Genomic DNA, 17,528 nt, shown 5'->3' on the forward strand with positions numbered 1-17,528 from the left:
GAGGATGAAGTCATTGGATTTGGCTGGGTTATCAACTGAGGATGAAGTCATTGGATTATCTACAGAGAAAGTATTGGCTGGGTTATCAACTGAGGATGAAGTCATTGGATTATCTACAGAGAAAGTATTGGCTGGGTTATCAACTGAGGATGAAGTCATTGGATTATCTACAGAGAAAGTATTGGCTGTGTTATAAACACAGAGAAAGTATTGGCTGTGTTATAAACACAGAGAAAGTATTGGCTGTGTTATAAACACAGAGAAAGTATTGGCTGGGTTATCAACTGAGGATGAAGTCATTGGATTATCTACAGAGAAAGTATTGGCTGGGTTATCAACTGAGGATGAAGTCATTGGATTATCTACAGAGAAAGTATTGGCTGGGTTATCAACTGAGGATGAAGTCATTGGATTAAAGTATTGGCTGGGTTATCAACACAGAGAAAGTATTGGCTGTGTTATAAACACAGAGAAAGTATTGGCTGGGTTATCAACACAGAGAAAGTATTGGCTGGGTTATCAACACAGAGAAAGTATTGGCTGGGTTATCAACACAGAGAAAGTATTGGCTGGGTTATCAACACAGAGAAAGTATTGGCTGGGTTATAAACACAGAGAAAGTATTGGCTGGGTTATCAACACAGAGAAAGTATTGGCTGGGTTATCAACACAGAGAAAGTATTGGCTGGGTTATCAACACAGAGAAAGTATTGGCTGTGTTATAAACACAGAGAAAGTATTGGCTGGATTATCAACTGAGGATGAAGTCATTGGATTATCTACAGAGAAAGTATTGGCTGGGTTATCAACTGAGGATGAAGTCATTGGATTATCTACAGAGAAAGTATTGGCTGGGTTATCAACACAGAGAAAGTATTGGCTGTGTTATAAACACAGAGAAAGTATTGGCTGGATTATCAACTGAGGATGAAGTCATTGGATTATCTACAGAGAAAGTATTGGCTGGGTTATCAACTGAGGATGAAGTCATTGGATTATCTACAGAGAAAGTATTGGCTGGGTTATCAACTGAGGATGAAGTCATTGGATTATCTACAGAGAAAGTATTGGCTGGGTTATCAACTGAGGATGAAGTCATTGGATTATCTAGAGAAAGTATTGGCTGGGTTATCAACGTAGAAGGAAGAAGTCTGTGGATAACCTACAGAGAAGTAATCGACTGGATTCCGTTGAGAAGAGAATCGACTGGGTTATCTCTTGAGAAAGGAAGTGAAGTGATTTTCTATATATATAGAGTATAAGTGGCAAGACAGCTCAACGAGGAGCTTCCTACTCAGAAAGAAGATACGGGGATTACAAAGCTATCAGGAAGTGCTGATGTCATTTTTACGGTCAAATGTTTTATCATGACGTCATACTCATTAGGCACTTGAATGTTGAGTATAAGACAGAATAAAAAAGTGGTGTTGAACAGTTTACCAATGAAGGTTTCTTAATATGCATTCTTGTATTTTAATTTCACGTTCAGTATTAAAGAAAATATAAACAAACGCGTGGAAATAGTGCAGTGTTTTCCCCTACAGATAGTTTTACGGTATAAGAATATTTGGCTGACTATGTGTGTGATCTCGCTATTGACAAGAAAAAAAAATCATAATTTCAAATTTTGCTCTCGTAAAACAATCATCATTAGATGCTATGTAAAACTGTCCTTACATGTACATTACAGTTCAGAAATATGTTTTGGTTTGAAGGTACATGTAGAGATGTTGGTAAATTAGTACACCTGTCCAAGAACTAGTATCTTTGTGTTAAGTTGAAGCTTGTGACGTTATTAACTTATCATTAGCTGTAGATTGTAAAAATAAATACCATGTAAAAACCAGTATATATGATGGGTATTGAACAGTTCATTAAACATATTGATTCTAATTGTATTAGCAATGAAAAGGCATGTTCAAACACAATGGTGATGACAAGGACAATTACGTTCAAAATGCAATTTAAAATGAATTTTTAAATGTTTCTATTTTGAAGCACTTGTAATATATCATGAATGGAAGTACATTTATATTTCCTGCTTCTGTTATGCCAACTGATGATACGGGAGTTTGTAAAATCGGCTTTGTGTAATACCCCTCAGTGAGGAAACACGTGAAATTATATCAACAATGGACATTTCTTGATATGATGTAACAAAAATTCTGGCTTATATCAACAAGTGATGTTCTTTTGTGGATTCTGGTTATAATTAATCAGATACATGTGCACGTACCCTTCCCCGCACAAACACAAATGTGCACATTCAAGTGAATCATGAAGCATCACAAGCATGTGCAAAGTAATAAATCTCACTTCTCAGCTCATCAGTGACATCACATAAACTCAAACCATAAAGGACGAAATCAGTCCACATTGGGTATCGTCCTTCATCGCAAGAGTCATGATTTATTTTAGCAAAGTTGACTTCACAAAAAAATGACAAAAACTTCATTCAAATACGTGCAAGAGGCAAAGACTGTGTGCTTACCTCACATAAACAAAATTTTGTTTCCAAATCCAATGCTTTGATGGGAATTGTATTTTCATTTTGTATATTTAATACTTTTATGACCAGAAGTATCAGATGTTTTTAAGTCTCCTATATATAACAGATTTTCGTGATGATTCCGTTTCGTGACGGGTCATGTTTAAGTACAAGTCATAGTCTGGTTAGTTTACTGCTACTGCTGTATTATAATTATATAATTAATTCTATGCTTCGTCTAGTAGATTCATTAAAGATAAGATTAGATCCGATATCGATAAGTGATTACCTGATTTTTTATTTGTTGTTGTTTTTTTTGTTTTTTGTTTTTTTACATCTTCAATTCTTATTGCGAATATCAATGTCTGCGAAAAGAAAAGAAAATCAGTATAATAAATATACAAAGAAAACAAAAAATGTAAAATGTGGCAGACATTGCATGTACACCATTACCAGCAGAATATTTGAAGAAACAAATTTCCTATAATTCAAGCTAACTGTCGTAACACTGACTGGGTCCAAACATATAGAGTAACTGTCCCACTTATTATCGTACAAGGCACGACCCTAAATCACATCGTCACTCGTAAACAATCGCAAACCTGATATACTATATCATACGGAGAAAGTGGGGAAAGCAGCGCCGTATCTACTGTCACCAGTCACGTCACCAAGTCACGGGTACCCGGGGACGACCAGCATGTATTTACAGTATCAAAAGATGTGGAGACGGTGAAGGTAGGATTATACACTAATATAGTGTCGAGGTTAGGACACCACATGAGGAGGTATCGGGAGGTGGGAAACAGAAACACGTGTTTGGAGATAGGATAGGGACATGGGGAAAGATGATGTATCGGGAGGTGGGAAACAGATACACGTGTTTGGAGATAGGATAGGGACATGGGGAAAGATGATGTATAGGAAATGTCATGGCGACAATAATATTCCTAAGGATACCTTACTCGACTGAACTAAATATTGGATAAACCAAAAAATAACTTAGTACACGAATGAGGATTAATACCATCATCCAGTCTGGGTGGATAGGTGGGTAGGGATCTCCTAGATTGGCTGGATCTCCTAAACGCTTATGGCATGTTCTGCTGCCCTAGCAACAAGAAATGATGAAAATTAGGTAGACATTATCACTTTAATTTCAGCATAGTTCAGGGGAAGCCTTTCTGAAGTGAAGTTTTAATAAATAGTTGTATTTGACTAGCGGTTACAAGGCTGTCCATACCGTGCATTTACTCGTCCATCTGTAAGTAATCTCCCATCACTTACATACTAACACATAGACATAACACATAACGACACCTACTCGTAAGTATCTAACTAACTTCCCTGTGTCATTCCCACACAAAAAAAAAAAAGAAGAAGAAAAAAGGAATTAAAAAGCGCAGTATACTTTCACTAAAGCCAATCCATGGTTCAGACTTCATTTTCGAAAAAGTCCGTTAACCAATGAGATACTTCATACTCCGACTTCTAGACACTAACCACCTTCTACAAAGGCAGACACTGACTCTAGTTCTATGCAGAAGACCAGAAGACACTGACTTTATTTCTACACAGGTAAGCGTTGACTCTACTTCTACATAAGGGTGAGTTGCATCAAAGTCCATCCTAAGAGGACGTAAGGGGAGGGTAAGGGATGGGAGAGGGGAGAGAGTAAGGGGATGGGAGAGGTGATATATAACTGACGTAAGGGGAGAGTAAGGGATGGGAGAGGGGAGAGAGTAAGGGGAGGGTAAGGGATGGGAGAGGGGAGAGAGTAAGGGGAGGGTAAGGGATGGGAGAGGGGAGAGAGTAAGGGGAGGGTAACGGATGGGAGAGAGTAAGGGGATGGGAGAGAGTAAGGGGATGGGAGAGGGGATATGTAGTTGACACAAGGGGGATGGGGAGAGCGGGGAGGGGGGGGGGGTAGGGGATGGGAATGGGGATGTGTAGTTGACACAAGGAGAAGGTAAGGAGTGGAAGAGGAGATATGTAACTGACGTAAGGGGAGGATAAGGGAATGGGAGAGGTGATATGTAAGTGCGTAAGGGGAGGATAAGGGAATGGGAGAGGGAATATGTAAGTGCGTAAGGGGAGAGTAAGGGGATGGGAGAGGTGATATGTAACTGACGTCAGGGGAGGGTAAGGGGATGGGAGAGGTGATATGTAACTGACGTTAGGGGAGAGTAATGGAATAGGAGAGGTGATAATATGTAACTGACGTTAGGGGAGGGGTGATATGTAACTGACGTAAGGGGAGAGTAAGGGAATGGGAGAGGTGATATGTAACTGACGTAAGGGGAGAGTAAGGGATGGGAGAGGTGATATGTAACTGAAGTAAGGGGAGAGTAATGGAATAGGAGAGGTGATAATATGTAACTGACGTTAGGGGAGGGGTGATATGTAACTGACGTAAGGGGAGAGTAAGGGAATGGGAGAGGTGATATGTAACTGACGTAAGGGGAGAGTAAGGGATGGGAGAGGTGATATGTAACTGACGTAAGGGGAGAGGTGATATGTAACTGACGTAAGGGGAGGGTAAGGGATGGGAGAGGTGATATGTAACTGATGTAAGGGGAGAGGTGATATGTAACTGATGTAAGGGGAGGGTAAGGGAATGGGAGAGGTGATATGTAACTGATGTAAGGGGAGGGTAAGGGAATGGGAGAGGTGATATGTAACTGACGTAAGGGGAGGGTAAGGGATGGGAGAGGTGATATGTAACTGACGTAAGGGGAGGGTAAGGGATGGGAGAGGTGATATGTAACTGACGTAAGGGGAGAGTAAGGGGATGGGAGAGGTGATATGTAACTGACGTAAGGGGAGGGTAAGGGGATGGGAGAGGTGATATGTAACTGACGTAAGGGGAGAGTAAGGGAATGGGAGAGGTGATATGTAACTGACGTAAGGGGAGGGTAAGGGGATGGGAGAGGGTGATATGTAACTGACGTTAGGGGAGTGTAATGGAATAGGAGAGGTGATAATATGTAACTGACGTTAGGGGAGGGGTGATATGTAACTGACGTAAGGGGAGAGTAAGGGATGGGAGAGGTGATATGTAACTGACGTAAGGGGAGAGTAAGGGATGGGAGAGGGGATATGTAACTGAAGTAAGGGGAGAGTAATGGAATAGGAGAGGTGATAATATGTAACTGACGTTAGGGGAGGGGTGATATGTAACTGACGTAAGGGGAGAGTAAGGGAATGGGAGAGGTGATATGTAACTGACGTAAGGGGAGAGTAAGGGATGGAGAGGTGATATGTAACTGACGTAAGGGGAGAGGTGATATGTAACTGACGTAAGGGGAGGGTAAGGGATGGGAGAGGTGATATGTAACTGATGTAAGGGGAGAGGTGATATGTAACTGATGTAAGGGGAGGGTAAGGGAATGGGAGAGGTGATATGTAACTGATGTAAGGGGAGGGTAAGGGAATGGGAGAGGTGATATGTAACTGATGTAAGGGGAGGGTAAGGGATGGGAGAGGTGATATGTAACTGATGTAAGGGGAGGGTAAGGGATGGGAGAGGTGATATGTAACTGACGTAAGGGGAGAGTAAGGGAATGGGAGAGGTGATATGTAACTGACGTAAGGGGAGGGTAAGGGAATGGGAGAGGTGATATGTAACTGACGTAAGGGGAGAGTAAGGGAATGGGAGAGGTGATATGTAACTGACGTCAGGGGAGAGTAAGGGGATGGGAGAGGTGATATGTAACTGACGTTAGGGGAGTGTAATGGAATAGGAGAGGTGATAATATGTAACTGACGTTAGGGGAGGGGTGATATGTAACTGACGTAAGGGGAGAGTAAGGGATGGGAGAGGTGATATGTAACTGACGTAAGGGGAGGGTAAGGGATGGGAGAGGTGATATGTAACTGAAGTAAGGGGAGAGTAATGGAATAGGAGAGGTGATAATATGTAACTGACGTTAGGGGAGGGGTGATATGTAACTGACGTAAGGGGAGAGTAAGGGAATGGGAGAGGTGATATGTAACTGACGTAAGGGGAGAGTAAGGGATGGGAGAGGTGATATGTAACTGACGTAAGGGGAGAGGTGATATGTAACTGACGTAAGGGGAGGGTAAGGGATGGGAGAGGTGATATGTAACTGATGTAAGGGGAGAGGTGATATGTAACTGATGTAAGGGGAGGGTAAGGGAATGGGAGAGGTGATATGTAACTGATGTAAGGGGAGGGTAAGGGAATGGGAGAGGTGATATGTAACTGATGTAAGGGGAGGGTAAGGGATGGGAGAGGTGATATGTAACTGATGTAAGGGGAGGGTAAGGGATGGGAGAGGTGATATGTAACTGACGTAAGGGGAGAGTAAGGGAATGGGAGAGGTGATATGTAACTGACGTAAGGGGAGGGTAAGGGAATGGGAGAGGTGATATGTAACTGACGTAAGGGGAGAGTAAGGGAATGGGAGAGGTGATATGTAACTGACGTAAGGGGAGGGTAAGGGGATGGGAGAGGTGATATGTAACTGACGTTAGGGGAGTGTAATGGAATAGGAGAGGTGATAATATGTAACTGACGTTAGGGGAGGGGTGATATGTAACTGACGTAAGGGGAGAGTAAGGGATGGGAGAGGTGATATGTAACTGACGTAAGGGGAGGGTAAGGGATGGGAGAGGTGATATGTAACTGACGTAAGGGGAGGGTAAGGGATGGGAGAGGTGATATGTAACTGATGTAAGGGGAAAGTAAGGGATGGGAGAGGTGATATGTAACTGATGTAAGGGGAGAGTAAGGGATGGGAGAGGTGATATGTAACTGACGTTAGGGGAGGGGTGATATGTAACTGACGTAACGGGAAAGTAAGGGATGGGAGAGGTGATATGTAACTGACGTTAGGGGAGAGTAAGGGAATGGGAGAGGTGATATGTAACTGACGTCAGGGGAGGGTAAGGGAATGGGAGAGGTGATATGTAACTGACGTTAGGGGAGGGTAAGGGATGGGAGAGGTGATATGTAACTGACGTTAGGGGAGGGTAGAGAACTATTGCTGGAATGATTCCCGATAGGACGGGGATTCCCGATAGAACGGGGTGTGTACCAACATCGTATCAACCTCACCATTCGCGCGCCTGATTAACTGGTCGGGCTCGGCTCTTACTGTTCCGAACAAGAGATGTACTTTGGGGTTACTAACTAGGATATAGCGTGATCAGATTTAAAAGAACCAAACCTTTTTGAAAATGACATTTCAAAAAATATCTGAAAATGTAATTACGGTTAAAAAAGTTTCTTTTGTCAAATTTAAATTAGTGTTTCCTAGTTGTTAAAAATCGTGAACGGCTAAAGATTTAATGTTTGAACACCCTGTAGTTGTCATCGTTTTGTCATATGTGAGTGACAGTGTTAAGACAGCTCCCGTGTACCTATCAGCGAAGTTTAATACTTACTGCAAAGGTTAATTTCATTGTAATTTGTATATCTTTCTTACTACAAGGTATCTTCAGTACAAAGTTTAGAATATTTTATAACATCCTCAAAAGCTAAACCTCAAAGCGAGGTATACATATAAATTGACAATCATTCGTCCTTACGGCGCCTGTTACAATGAAGGGCTGCCTCAATTTTGTGAAAAATGAACTTTTCCTATCTTATTAATCTTAAATAACACAGAGAAATCGTCTTCAGATACTCTCACTTTCATTAAATGCACTGTAAATTGCAGCTCAGTCAATGTTATGTATCATTAAAGCGAGTAATGTGTCTATTAAGGATGTTCGTCTCCAATTATCTACCACCCATGTACATACGGGATAGGTAAAGAGTTACAACAGGGGGGATAACTACACTGACTAGGTAGTCATGTATTTGTTTATCAACCTAATTATATATATGTAAATGGTAGGTTTATATCTATTATAAATGGATAAGTGTATACATGGCGCCAATAAGAAGGTGATATTATTTTAATTGCATTTGTAAAGAACTGACACATGTTCTGTATACAAACTGTAAACATATTTGAGATTGCATTAATTTTATTAGTGAATGATTACAGCTCGTCAGTAATGCGTGTCATAGTGAAACTGTTACCGTAACGAAAACACCTTTTTTGCAAAAAGAATATAAAGGTATGCACTGTCCTATCTGTTCCGTAATCAAATATACATCCGTGTCAACTTCACAGGTGAAAACTGAAATATGCGAACGTTTTATTGACATTCCGATTTATATAGCCAAGGTTTTAATTGGTAAGGCTGCAAAATTAATATGAAATACAATATCTTCTGAACACCAACAGTTCGACCGACAACAAGGAGAGCTGGTTACGGCGCTAACTTAAAACTGGGTATATATAATGATTGTATTAAAAACAGGTGAATCGAACGTATAGATTGATAAATAAAGAAACTGCATCATACAGTAGTGTCGTCCATCATACAGTGGTATCGTCCATCATACAGAGGTGTCGTCCATCAGACAGTAGTGTCGTCCATCATACTGAAGTGTCGTCCATCAGACAGTAGTGTCGTCCATCATACAGTAGTGTCGTCCATCATACAGAGGTGTCGCCCATCATACAGTAGTGTCGTCCATCATACAGTAGTGTCGCCCATCATACAGTAGTGTCGTCCATCATACAGTAGTGTCGTCCATCATACAGTGGTGTCGTCCATCATACAGTGGTGTCGTCCATCATACAGTGGTGTCGTCCATCACACAGTGGTGTCGCCCATCATACAGTAGTGTCGTCCATCACACAGTGATGTCATCCATCATACAGCAGTGTCGTCCATCATACAGTGGTGTCGTCCATCATACAGAAATGTCGTCCATCATACAGTAGTGTCGTCCATCATACAGTAGTGTCGTCCATCATACAGTAGTGTCGTCCATCATACAGTAGTGTCGTCCATCATACAGTAATGTCATCCATCATACAGTAGTGTCGTCTATCATACAGTAGTGTCGTCCATCATACAGAAGCGTCTTCCATCATACAGAAGTGTCTCCCATCATACAGTAGTGTCAACAATCATACAGTAGTGTCGTCCATCATTCAGTAGTGTCGCCCATCATACAGTAGTGTCACCCGTCATACAGTAGTGTCGCCCATCATACAGTAGTGTCGCCCATCATACAGTAGTGTCGTCCATCATACAGTAGTGTCGTCCATCATACAGTAGTGTCGTCCATCATACAGTAGTGTCGTCCATCATACAGTGGTGTCGTCCATCATACAGTGGTGTCGTCCATCATACAGTAGTGTCGTCCATCAGACAGTAGTGTCTTCCATCATACAGTAGTGTCGTCCATCATACAGTGGTGTCGTCCATCATACAGTGATGTCATCCATCATACAGTAGTGTCGTCCATCATACAGTAGTGTCGTCCATCATACAGTAGTGTCGTCCATCATACAGTAGTGTCGTCCATCATACAGTAGTGTCGTCCATCATACAGTGATGTCATCCATCATACAGTAGTGTCGTCCATCATACAGTAGTGTCGTCCATCATTCAGTAGTGTCGCCCATCATACAGTAGTGTCACCCGTCATAGATTAGTGTCGCCCATCATACAGTAGTGTCATCCATCATACAGTGGTGTCGTCCATCATACAGTGGTGTCGTCCATCATACAGTAGTGTCGTCCATCATACAGTAGTGTCGTCCATCATACAGTAGTGTCGTCCATCATACAGTAATGTCGTCCATCATACAGAAGTGTCGTCCATCAGACAGTAGTGTCGCCCATCATACAGTAGTGTCGTCCATTAACAGTGGTGTCGTCCATCATACAGTGGTGTCGTCCATCACACAGTGGTGTCGCCCATCATACAGTGGTGTCGTCCATCATACAGTAGTGTCGTCTATCATACAGTAGTGTCGTCCATCATACAGTGATGTCATCCATCATACAGTAGTGTCGTCCATCATACAGTGGTGTCGTCCATCATACAGAAATGTCGTCCATCATACAGTAGTGTCGTCCATCATACAGTAGTGTCGTCCATCATACAGTAGTGTCGCCCATCATACAGTAATGTCATCCATCATACAGTAGTGTCGTCTATCATACAGTAGTGTCGTCCATCATACAGAAGTGTCTTCCATCATACAGAAGTGTCTCCCATCATACAGTAGTGTCAACAATCATACAGTAGTGTCGTCCATCATTCAGTAGTGTCGCCCATCATACAGTAGTGTCACCCGTCATACAGTAGTGTCGTCCATCAGACAGTAGTCTCGTCCGTCATACAGTAGTGTCGTCCATCATACAGTAGTGTCGTCCATCATACAGTGGTGTCGTCCATCATACAGTAGTGTCGTCCATCATACAGTGGTGTCGTCCATCATACAGTGGTGTCGTCTATCATACTGAAGTGTCGTCCATCATACAGGGGTGTCGTCCATCATACAGTGATGTCATCCATCATACAGTAGTGTCGTCCATCATACAGTAGTGTCGTCCATCATACAGTAATGTCATCCATCATACAGTAGTGTCGCCCATCATACAGTAGTGTCGTCCATCATACAGTGATGTCATCCATCATACAGTAGTGTCGTCCATCATACAGTAGTGTCGTCCATCATTCGGTAGTGTCGCCCATCATACAGTAGTGTCACCCGTCATACAGTAATGTCGCCCATCATACAGAGGTGTCACCCATCATACAGTGGTGTCGTCCATCAGACAGTAGTGACGTCCATCATACAGTAGTGTCGTCCATCATACAGTAGTGTCGTCCATCATACAGTAATGTTGTCCATCATACAGAAGTGTCGTCCATCAGACAGTAGTGTCGCCCATCATACAGTAGTGTCGTCCATCATACAGTAGTGTCGTCCATCATACAGTGGTGTCGTCCATCATATAGTAGTGTCGTCCATCATACTGAAGTGTCGCCCATCATACAGTAGTGTCATCCATCATACAGTAGTGTCGTCCATCATACAGTGGTGTCGTCCATCATACAGTAGTGTCGTCCATCATACAGTAGTGTCGTCCATCATACAGTAGTGTCGTCCATCATACAGTAATGTCGTCCATCATACAGAAGTGTCGTCCATCAGACAGTAGTGTCGCCCATCATACAGTAGTGTCGTCCATCATACAGTAGTGTCGTCCATCATACAGTGGTGTCGTCCATCATACAGTGGTGTCGTTCATCATACAGTGGTGTCGTCCATCACACAGTGGTGTCGCCCATCATACAGTGGTGTCGTCCATCATACAGTAGTGTCGTCTATCATACAGTAGTGTCGTCCATCATAGAGAAGTGTCGTTCATCATACAGTGGTGTCGTCCACCATACAGTAGTGTCGTCCATCATACAGTAGTGTCAACAGTCATACAGTAGTGTCGTCCATCATTCAGTAGTGTCGCCCATCATACAGTAGTGTCACCCGTCATACAGTAGTGTCGTCCATCATACAGTAGTGTCGTCCGTCATACAGTAGTGTCGTCCTTCATACAGTGGTGTCGTCCATCATACAGAAGTGTCGCCCATCATACAGTAGTGTCGTCCATCATACAGTAGTGTCGTCCATCATACTGAAGTGTCGTCCATCATACAGTAGTGTCGTCCATCATACAGTAGTGTCGTCCATCACACAGTGGTGTCGTCCATCATACAGTGGTGTCGTCCATCATACAGAGGTGTCGTCCATCATACAGTAGTGTCGTCCATCATACAGTGGTGTCGTCCATCATACAGTAGTGTCGCCCATCATACAGTGGTGTCGTCCATCATACATAAGTGTCCTCCATCATACAGTGGTGTCATACTTCCTCCTCTGTCTCACAGACCAACATCATAGTGTTACGTCATACTTCATCCTCTGTCTCACAGACCAACATCATTGTGTTACGTCATACTTCCTCCTCTGTCTCACAGACTAACATCATAGTGATACGTCATACTTCCTCCTCTGTCTCACAGACCAACATCATTGTGTTACGTCATACTTCCTCCTCTGTCTCACAGACTAACATCATTGTGTGACGTCATACTTCCTCCTCTGTCTCACAGACTAACATCATAGTGTTACGTCATACTTCCTCCTCTGTCTCACAGACCAACATCATTGTGTTACGTCATACTTCCTCCTCTGTCTCACAGACCAACATCATAGTGTGACGTCATACTTCCTCCTCTATCTCACAGACTAACATCATAGCGTTACGTCATACTTCCTCCTCTGTCTCACAGACTAACATCATATTGTTACCTCATACTTCCTCCTCTGTCTCACAGACTAATATCATTGTGTTACGTCATACTTCCTCCTCTGTCTCACAGACCAACATCATAGTTATAAGTCATACTTCCTCCTCTGTCTCACAGACTAACATCATAGTGTTACGTCATACTTCCTCCTCTGTCTCACAGACCAACATCATTGTGTTACGTCATACTTCCTCCTCTGTCTCACAGACCAACATCATAGTGCTAAGTCATACTTCCTCCTCTGTCTCACAGACTAACATCACACTGATATGTCATACTTCCTCCTCTGTCTCACAGACCAGCATTATAGTGTTTATTATTTTACACCCACGGAGAACAGTTAACCTTAAATATTAGAGAGGGGTTTAACGAACAATTCTGCATGATTATAGACACAGGCAATATTCTACATCGCCTGGAAAATAAGATTCCAATGTTAATTATCAGTTCCATGTTTAAGCCCCTTTCACAACCTGTAACAATGATTTAGACAGGAGTCAATAAGGGATAACTAGCGACGTTACATGTCAGCAGCATGTGCGTGTGTACGTCTACGGAAAGATCAGTTACTGTTGCTATGCTGGTATCGATACCGTCTCCCTAACAAAGGTTACATGATAAATATTGTCCTTTAAAAAAAAGTGTATGTTCTTTTTTTAACGAAAGCATTCCTAGGTTTTGAGTTACCCTTCCTAATACTCAGATGTAAGGCCAGGTATCAACCAAACATTCATGATAATATTCAAAGTACGAAAGAATGCAACATGCCGCATCATGATGGCGATGTTATCGTAGTGCCCTCTATGTCTGTGTGTTATCGAAACATTATCTGTCTTCTTTTCTTTATGTTTTTGATAAATAAACACAGCACGTGATGAAGATATGGTCATAATACATTGGGCTTCGTTATGGATTGGGTTTTACGTTCATCACAATGGGAGACAGTTCACAAAGAACGGGATATAGGGATGATGGCTATAAAAAAAGGAAAAACGGAATAAATTTTCATCTCGAAACAATAAGTTTTAACCTTTTAGCCAACATAAAGAAAACAGTTATATTACAGCGAAGCCGCTTCACTACACTTCCATTGTGTGAGAGATACTATTTCCCGTTCCGGATAAATTATTTCCAAAGGGACCTTTCAAACTGCTATAGAGAATCCGTATAAGAAGGCGTGTATCGGATAACGAAGAAAACCGCGTCTATTATCACCAATCACGAGCCGCCATTGTGCCTTAACGCCCGATAGCTAATTTTGATGATTTTGAATTTATCTGAGGTGACGATCGAACGTCCCCTTGGTTTCGCTCGGCTACCTCCGTAAAACATTGACTGTTGATGTTCGTATCTCTTGCAGCTTCTCGTGCCATCTATACCAAAGATCACGAACTTGCCCTCTATCGGCGATATTTTGAAACAAGAGTTTAAAAACATTCGATAGTCTGGCCTAAAACGCTAACATAGTAACAGGACGGCTCGTGAAATCTTTTTAGTCATTAGAAAAATGTTAGGTTTTTAAGCATTAATTTGAGTGAAATTTTGAAAAATTTTGACAAACATAACATTCAATTAAACTGGTATTGTTCTCAATCGTTCTGAAAGTGTACAGGAAAATAGATTGGTCAGTATTTCCATTTGATTTGATCACTGAAAAATGAAGAAGTGAAACGTGAAACAGAACATGATTAATTAAGTTTTTGCTCCTACGTGCCGCAACAGATTTGATTTGGATAACGATACTGTTAATCTATTCGCCACATTGGTTATTGTATGCAAAAATATCAAAACTGATCAACATCAATTTTTTTCTCCTCTCTTTCTGTGTAGATATTTACCTAGGGAAAACCGAGTTTTAAAGGAATGCTTGAAGCATCGATTTTAAGCCAATTTAGAATGAGTTCGAGGTCAGCACTGATGTAAGAAAACATTCGCTACTCTAAACAACAAAGAGAAGTTATCCGCTGATCCTCCACACCATTCCATTCCCTCGCCTTGCTACTCCCCATCCCATTCCCTCCCCTCGCTACTCCTCATTCCATCCCCTCCCTTCGCTGCTCCCCATTCCATTCCCTCGCCTCGCTGCTCACTATTCCATTCCCTCCCCTCGCTACCTCCCATTTCATTCCCTCGCCTCGCTGCTCACCATTCCATTCCATTCCCTCGCTGCTCCCCATTCCATTCCCTCCCCTCGCTACTCCCCATTCCATTCCCTCGCCTCGTTGCTCCCAATTCCATTCCCTCGCCTCGCTGCTCACCATTCCATTCCCTCACCTCGCCACCTCCCATTCCATTCCCTCGCCTCGCTACTCCTCATTCCATTCCCTCGCCTCGCTGCTCACTATTCCATTCCCTCACCTCGCCACCTCCCATTCCATTCCCTCGCCTCGCTACTCCTCATTCCATTCCCTCGCCTCGCTGCTCACTATTCCATTCCCTCGCCTCGCTACTCCTCATTCCATTCCCTCGCCTCGCTGCTCACTATTCCATTCCCTTCCCTCGCTACTCCCCATTTCATTCCCTTCTCTCGCTACCTCCCATTTTATTCCCTCCCCTCGCTACCTCCCATTCCATTCTCTCCCCTCGCTGCTCACCATTCCATTCCCTCGCCTCGCTACTCCCCATTCCATTCCCTCGCCTCGCTACTCGCCATTCCATTCCCTCGCCTCGCTACTCCCCATTCCATTCCCTCGCCTCGCTGCTCACCATTCCATTCCCTCCCCTCGGACGTGCTCCCCCATTCCATCCCTCCCCTCGCTACTCCCCATTCCATTCCCTCCCCTCGCTACTCCCCATTCCATTCCCTCCCCTCGCTACTCCCCATTCCATTCCCTCGCCTCGCTACTCCCCATTCCATTCCCTCCCCTCGCTACTCCCCATTCCATTCCCTCCCCTCGCTACCTCCCATTCCATCCCCTCCCCTCGCTACTCCCCAGTTCATTCCCTCCCCTCACTACTCCCCATTCCATTCCCTTCCCTCGCTACTCCCCATTCCCTTCCCTTCCCTCGCTACTCACCATTCCATTCCCTCCCCTTCCATTCCCTCGCCTCGCTACTCCCCATTCCATTCCCTCCCCTCGTTGCTCCCATTCCATTCCCTCCCCTCGCTACTCCCATTCCATTCCTCCCCTCGCTACCTCCCATTCCATCCCCTCCCCTCGCTACTCCCCATTTCATTCCCTCCCCTCGCTACTCCCCATTCCATTCCCTCCCCTCGCTACTCCCATTCCATTCCCTCGCTGCTCACCATTCCATTCCCTCCCCTCGCTACTCCCCATTCCATTCCCTCCCCTCGCTACTCCCCATTCCATTCCCTCGTTGCTCCCATTCCATTCCCTCCCCTCGCTACTCCCCATTCCATTCCCTCCCCTCGCTACTCCCCATTCCATTCCCTCCCTCGCTACTCCCCATTCCATTCCCTTCCCTCGCTACTCCCCATTCCATTCCCTCCCTCGCTACTCCCCATTCCATTCCCTTCCCTCGCTGCTCACCATTCCATTCCCTCCCCTCGCTACTCCCCATTCCATTCCCTCCCCTCGCTACTCCCCATTCCATTCCCTCCCCTCGCTACTCACCATTCCATTCCCTCCCCTCGCTACTCCCCATTCCATTCCCTTCCCTCGCTACTCCCCATTCCATTCCCTTCCCTCGCTACTCACCATTCCATTCCCTCCCCTCGCTACTCACCATTCCATTCCCTCCCCTCGCTACTCCCCATTCCCTTCCCTTCCCTCGCTACTCCCCATTCCATTCCCTTCCCTCGCTACTCACCATTCCATTCCCTTCCCTCGCTACTCACCATTCCATTCCCTCCCCTCGCTACTCACCATTCCATTCCCTCCCCTCGCTACTCCCCATTCCATTCCCTCCCTTACAACACGTTTTAGTACAATCAGACATGTTCTCATCTGAAAAGTCAGAATTCGACCTTGTATTTTTTAAAAAGTTATTCACACAATTGTTCAGCATATCAATATGTGATCATTAAAGAATAACATAACATTTATTGAACCAAATCATGTGAAAAAGAGTTCATATTTGTACATTAATTGCATACTTTTGATTCAGTTTCCTCACTTCTCTTCCCGATATTTTGATAAGCTGTTAGACATTAAGATACGTACACATTGCAAGAAACTGCAAATAACAGCTGAAAGTGCTTTAAATGAGTTTCAATATGTTTGCAAGTGTTATTATTATTATTATTATTTTCTTTAACATTTTATAGCATTAACCGTTTTGAAACAAACAATAAATCAAAATAAATTTTCGTTAATACAGGTCAAAGTTCAAAATATCCTATGACAAAAGGAGTGGCTATAGGTCTTCCTTACATTCAGAGTCACAGAACCAATTCCGATAAATCCGACCCTTACCAAACAGATATGATAGCTATAGCAGGCTATGACAGTTTATCACGGAATACCGGGAAACATTAAATGTCCATTATCTCAAATGTGACTTTATATCCAATCTGTGTTTTGTCACGAAAATTTACGTTTTATACATGTTAAATCGATAGAGAAAACAAATCGTTTCTGATCCTTTCACACTACATTATACCTGTATTGGTTGTAATAGATAGGATACATGGTAATCTACCTGTATGTATTCCGCCTGATTAACCTGGATTAACCAGGCGAATGGCCTTGTTATTCCGCACGTGTTCCTGTTTGGTGTCCTGCGACAGGTACAAAAAAAATCGTAGACCGAAGGATGCATGTATAGACGGTCAGTGGACTGATACGTGTAGTGACGGTTAGTGGACCGATACGTGTAGTGACGGTTAGTGGACTGATACGTGTAGTGACGGTTAGTGGACCGATAGGTATAGTGACGGTAAGT

General features: G+C 43.3%; 1 protein-coding gene across 1 annotated transcript; it reads left to right on the plus strand.

The window, feature by feature from the left end:
* Positions 1-4: 4 nt before the first annotated feature.
* Positions 5-16,570, plus strand: LOC117330064 (proline-rich extensin-like protein EPR1). Its single transcript, XM_033888282.1, has 2 exons — positions 5-178; positions 14,636-16,570. Exons 1-2 carry the CDS (start codon positions 5-7, stop codon positions 16,568-16,570), a joined length of 2,109 nt encoding a protein of 702 aa, XP_033744173.1.
* Positions 16,571-17,528: the final 958 nt, after the last annotated feature.

Source organism: Pecten maximus, chromosome 6, assembly GCF_902652985.1.
Source record: "Pecten maximus chromosome 6, xPecMax1.1, whole genome shotgun sequence".
Taxonomy (NCBI): Eukaryota; Metazoa; Mollusca; class Bivalvia; order Pectinida; family Pectinidae; genus Pecten; species Pecten maximus.